At 57.8% G+C, this 6,000-nt stretch overlaps 1 protein-coding gene across 1 annotated transcript in view; it reads right to left on the reverse strand.

Annotated features, from left to right (window-relative positions):
* PDE4C (phosphodiesterase 4C) overlaps nucleotides 1-5,730 on the reverse strand; it is a 33,001-nt gene extending 27,271 nt beyond the window's left edge. Inside the window, exon 1 of the mRNA XM_075556724.1 lies at nucleotides 5,689-5,730. Coding sequence (XP_075412839.1) covers nucleotides 5,689-5,730 — 42 coding nt within the window. The remainder of the gene's footprint in view (nucleotides 1-5,688) is intronic.
* Between the last annotated feature and the right edge of the window lie 270 nt (nucleotides 5,731-6,000).

The raw sequence follows: 6,000 nt of genomic DNA on the forward strand, positions 1-6,000 counted from the left end.
CACATACACACACATCCCTCCCAGGACACACACACACACTGTCACACACACTGTCACACAAACCCCTCCCGGGACACACACACACACCCCTCCCAGGACACACACACACACACACACCCCTCCCAGGACACATACACACACACACACACCCCTCCCAGGACACACACACACACACACACACACACCAGACAGGGCAGTTTAGCTGTACCGCCCCTCCCTCACAGTGAGTCCGTTGGTTTGACCAGGCCAAGATGCCCATCCGGTGTGGTGACATTTGTGATCTGATATAACCCTGCCTCCTGTGCTGGTGGGGAGCGTGGGTGGCAGGGTGGTGCCATACTGGGTTGCTAGCTGCAAGGTCAGCCGTTCGAAACCACCAGCCAGCTGCACTGGAGGACAGGGCTTTTTACTCTCTCAAAGAGTGACCATCTCGGAACCCCAAGGGCCAGTTCTGTCCTGTCCTACAGGGGCACTGTGGGTCGGCATGGTGGTCATGCTTGCCTTTTTTTTTTCTTTCTTTAAATCATTTTATTGGGGGCTCATACAGCTCCCATCACAGTACATGCATCGATACATTGTGTCAAGCGCATCTGCACATTATTTCTAAGACATCTCCTTTCTACTTGAGTTCCTCATTTACCCCTCCCTCCCTCACGAACCCCTGGTCATTTATAAATTATTATTATTATTTTTTTTATTCATTTATAAATTATTATTATTTCTTCATGTCTTGCAGGAATGGGGTTAGATGTAGATCATTGTAATCTATTCCCTCTTTCTCCCCCCACCTTCCCCCTTCCCCTCCTGGTATCACTACTCCAATTCTTGGTCCTGAGGGATTTATCTGTCCCGGATTCCCTGTGTTTCCAGCTCTTGTCTTTACCCCTGTACATGCTCTGGTCTAGCCGGATTTGCAAGGTTGAATTGGGATAGTGGGGGTGGGGGTGGGAGGTGGGGGAGTGGTAAAGAACTAGACTAGAGGAAAGCTGTATGTTTCATCGGTGCTATACTGCACCCTGACTGGCTCGTCTCTTCCTTGTGACCCTTTGGTGTTTGGTCTTGAGTGGGCGGTCAACTCCAATCTATCAGTGAGGCAGGATTTGGTGGCCTTAAGAAGGTTCGTCTGTTTGTCGGGTTAATGAGGGAGGACTAGGTCATGTTTCTGTTCGTGAGGATTAGGATTAGGGTTTGGTGGGGTGCAGCATGCTTACTCAGGCCACAGCCCTGATGCCAAGTAAGGGGAGTTTCCCTGAGCTGTGACCTGAATCTCCTGCTGTTCCCCCAAGCCAATCTCAGTGGAGGTTGACTCAGGGCGACCCTTTAGAACAGGGTGCAGCTGCTCCGTGGTTTCTGAGACTAACTCTTCACAGGAGTAGAAAGCCTCCTCTCTCTCTCCAGAGAAGCAGCTGGTGGTTTTGAACTGCCAACCTCGCAGCGAGCAGCTGATTGGGTAGATAACCACTGTGCTACCAGGATTCCTCACCTGTCATCTTACAAGGGCTACAAGGAGAGAGAGGTGGGCGGAGAAGGAGGGCCCCCGACTCCCATTAAGGAAGAAGAGCCGGCAGAGGAGTGAGCTTCTTGGCTCCAGGGTCCCTGGTGGATGCAGGGAAGATTCATGCCAAGACACATGGAAAGCGTCCAGGAATGTCGGGCCCACCATGGTGGAAGGAGCTAAGAACCCCCACGTGGAGCTGGGAGAGGGCAAGGCTTCCCCTGAGCTGGTGCCCTGGAGTATGATCCATAGCCCCTCCAAGTGGCGGGGGGGGGGGGGGGGGGGGGAGGAAGGCCCTCAGGCAGCATTGCTAATCAGGACCGGAGCCAGGGCCGGGAGGAGCCAGGGCAGGGGGGGGGGTTGAGAGGAAAGCACACAGGCTGGTGCCTACTGTGCGCCTGGGCCCCTCTCACCCTGGGAGGTGGCCCTCTGGCCCCACCCTGCAGAGGAAGGGACTGAGGTTCAGAGTGACCCAGGGGCTCTGCTCAGGCCCTCCTCAGCTCTTCACCCAAACCCATCCTTCCAGGCCCCCCATTTAGGCATGGCTTATTTCCTGCCCCAACCCGTGCGCCCCCACCCCCACCCCACCCCGGGTGTGTCTTTATTCTGCGGCAGAAGCCTAAGTGCTCCCTTTCCCGCATCCCTCAGGACAGGGTTCTCAGCAAGGGAGAGGCTGTGTAGGGAAACCGAGGGAGGGTGTGTGGAGCCAGTGGGCCCCTCCCAGCACAGGAGGTCCCTCAAAATGCCACCTGCCTGTTTTATGGTGGGGAAACTGAGGCTCAGCTGGAAAAAATAAATCTTGATTCAAGGTGATAGTGGGCCACTTACTCATTCAACAAACATCGCCGATCCCCCTGGGGGCTGGGGGCTGGCCATGTGGCTGTGGATGGAGGGGTTTGGGTCCAACTACACCAGGCTCCCAGGCCTTTGGGGGAGGCAGAAGGCAGAGGGAGGAAATGGAAGCATGTAAGGGCTGGGGAGGGGCACACACATACTGTTGGAGAGAACAGTGGGGGGCTGTGTGAGGAGCTGACAGAGCTGGAATCTAAAAGAGGAGCCTGTGGGGGAGAGCTGGCAGTCAGAGGTCACCGTGTGCCAAGGCCGTGTGGTTGGTGGGTCGGGAGGAGCTGAGGGTGGGATGACAGCAGGGAGGCAGGGGTGGAACGGAGGGGGCTCAGGAGCCCGGAGTGGGCTTGCATTTGGTTCTGAGAAGTGCTGAGAGCAGAGAGGAAGGTGACCGTTGTGGTCATTTCAGAAAGCTCCATGTGGCAGTGATTCCCGGTGACCGGGACGCTCTGAGGCCCCTGGAGGGAAGTCTGTGGATTTGGGGTGTATAAGAAAGGAAGCCTGGTGGCATAGTGGGCTAGACTCTATGCTGCTAACCACAAGGCCAGCAGTTTGAAACCACCAGCCACTCCAGGCAGGGGAAATGAGGCTTTCTACTCTCATAAAGAGTTAAAATTATGGAGACCCACAGCAGTTCTGGAGGGTCACTGCGAGTGAGTTTAGTGCATATTAGGGATGGAAAGGGGGGCAGTGGCCACGGGGTGTGACAGAGAGGGGACCGAGGATTATGGTGGGGAACTGGGAGGCAGTGGCAGGCCCTGGTCGAGTCTCGGCTTCCACACAGGAGACCCTGTGTAATTGGTTCCTGGCCACTGAACCTGGAGCAGCCTGTCAGAGAGGCTGGTGCATCTCAGGTTCCAGGGAAGTTTCCAGACTACACTTAGATGGACTGGCATGAAAGGGCTGGGGCTATACTTCTGAAAACCAACCCGTGGCCCCCCGGGTGGGTCCATGCCACAGCTGACCCTGGGGATGACGCAGGGCCAGGATGTCTTATCTTGTGTGTGTGTGGTGGTGGTGAGGGCTGGTGTCGCCAGGAGTCAGGGCTGACTCAGCAGGCGCTCACAGAACCATGACTCACCACCACTTGCCCCCAGGCAGTCACACTGTCCCCTGTGTGGTTAGGTGAGGCAACCATTACCAGGAAGAAGACTGGGGGATGGGGGGATGGGGGGCAGGTATGGGGAGAAGCAGGTCTTGGAGTGTAGGAGTCCCAGGGGGTCCCTAGAGGCAGCTGGGCTTGCCCCTGGACTTGTGAGGGTTGTGGGTCAGAGCCGAGGGGGGTGGGGGTGGGGGGGTGCTCCAGGCTTCTCCAGGCTCTGCTGCTCCATCACCTGGTCTCTGGACACACTGCTCTCCGTGTGGGGTGGAGGGCACACAGGTGCCCCTGCTCATCTCACACTGAGCGTCCTGGCCCTGGCTGGACCCCAAGTCCTACCGCCAAGACAACCCTGAAACCTGTCCCTCCACCTCCCATAGCTCCCAGGGCCCCTACAGCAAAGCCCATGTCCCTCTTGCCCCTGGGGTCATGTGGGGCTCAGCCCCTGCCCACCCTGCCCCTCCTCCCACGGCCCCTTGCTCTCTCCCTCTGTCTCACCAGCAATGTCACTAGACTTCAGATCCAGGGCTCTGTCCAGCTCATCACAGAGCAGTGGCCCCACCCCGGCCAGAGACCCCTGCCACTACTCCTCCTGTGAACCCCCTTAAAGGAGCCCTTTTCTCCCAGCCCTGCAGGGGGAGAGGGTTCTCCCACCCCAGCCACCCCACCCTTTGTTCCTTTCTTCTTGTTTAACAACTGTCTGCCCTTCCCCCAGCCAGAAGTCCCAGGTGGGCGGGCAGAACCTATCATGTCATTATGGGTTCCAGATTCCCCATCCCCAGCACACAGAATCCAGGAAACATGCTGGTGGGGTGATGAAAGCCGCTCCCATGTTTTCAGAGAGCACCAGGTAGTCCCCACTTGAGAGGGAATGGTGGGCAGCCTGCTGGGGTCAGGGGCCAGCCTGGTCAGTGCCACCCGCCTTCTTTAAAGAGGAGTAAGGGGGAGATGGCCCCGGCTATGGGGTCCCTAGTCAGCCAGAAGGGCAGAGGGTGGGGTTCAGAGCAGGGACTCGGGCTTCCACGGGCCCATGGTCAGATGCACTTATCCCAGGGGGGTGGGTAACCACTCTGTGCCTCAGGTTCTTTGTCTGTAAACTGGGGACACCTAAGGTCTAGGTGGGAGTGGGAGTAGTCAGCCACTGGAAGCCTTTCTTCCACAGTTTAGGGCCAAGATGGGCCAGGCCAGTGTAGTCCTGGTCCTTCCATGTACAGACATTCAGCCCTCGCTCTACATCAACAGGGAGCCCTGGTGGCATCGTGGGTCACCTGTTGGGCTGCTAAACTGCAAGGTCAGCAGTTCGAAGCCACCAGCTGCCCCATAAGAGGAAAGGGAGGCTTTCCGGTCCCGTAAAGAGTGACAGTCCCAGAAACTGGCAGGCAGCTCTCCCCTGTCCGACACGGTCCCGGGAGTCAACTCCATGGCAGGGAGCAGACAAACCCCGAGTCCCAGGAAGGTGGCTGATCTAGGGTTCAAATCCAGCCCCGGCCAGCACCTGCCTTTCCTTCCTCTCTGTCTCCACTGAGAGGTCTCCTGCTCTGGCCTCCTTGGAGATCAAAGACCTTGGCTCCCGATCTGAGAGGTCCCAAGTCTCCCAGGTCCCCTACCCCCTAAAGGAATAGCCACCATCCCAGACTGGACACCTAGGCTTGGCACTCTGGGCTGTAGGCTGGTCCCGGGGTGACATAAGCAGCTGAGCACACGATGATTGAAAGGTTGGTGGTTCTAACCCACCAAAGGGGCTGCAGCGGACAGAGAGGGCAAGCTGCTTCCCAGAGGCCAGGGCATTAAAAGCCCTTTCCCAAAATGCCAACTCCGCCTCCCACCACAGAGCCAATCCCAGCTCAGGTAAATCTACCCCCGTGGGTTTCCACCACTCTAAATCTGTGTGGCAGTAAAAAGCTTCATCATCCCCCCTTGGAGCAGCTGGTAGTTTCGAACTGCTGACCTTGTGGTTAGCAGCCCACTGTGAAAGCACTAAGCCCCCAGGCTCCCTGGAAAACCTCACGGGGCCATCCTATTTCAGTGGCTGCCTGATGCAGACCCTTTGGACACAGTCATGGGCTCCCTCACCAGGATGCTTGGTTTTGGCGCGTCCCTCACCTGCTCCATTGAGATGAAATAAGCAGGTGTGTGGATGATGAGACCACAGCTGGCCCACCAGCACCACTCCTCCCTGCCATGGGTGCCCCCCCCGCCCGGTCCCCCCCCCCCCACCAGACTGCCTCCTTCATCCCTGGCTGCTCACCTCGCTCAGAAGGAAGGAGTGAGCAGTTCCACTGCGCCGCATGCTGCCCGGGGTCTGGACCTGAGAGAGGCAAGTGTAAGCCCACGCCCCCATGCCCATCTCTGTGATGCCCCTCCCTGAGGACAGCTCCCTACCACTCCCAGCTGTGGATCTCTGTCCTGGTCATCCCAGAAGACCCTCCCCCAGAACTCCCCTGGGGCCTGTCTGTCCTGGGACAGCAATCCCCAGTGTCCACCTGCTCTCCCCTCCAAGGCTTCTCCCCACTCAGCCACATTGGGGACCCCAAGGAGAGAACCCCAAGCCCAGCTGTCT

The sequence above is a fragment of the Tenrec ecaudatus genome, chromosome 1, assembly GCF_050624435.1.
Source record: "Tenrec ecaudatus isolate mTenEca1 chromosome 1, mTenEca1.hap1, whole genome shotgun sequence".
Taxonomy (NCBI): domain Eukaryota; kingdom Metazoa; phylum Chordata; class Mammalia; order Afrosoricida; family Tenrecidae; genus Tenrec; species Tenrec ecaudatus.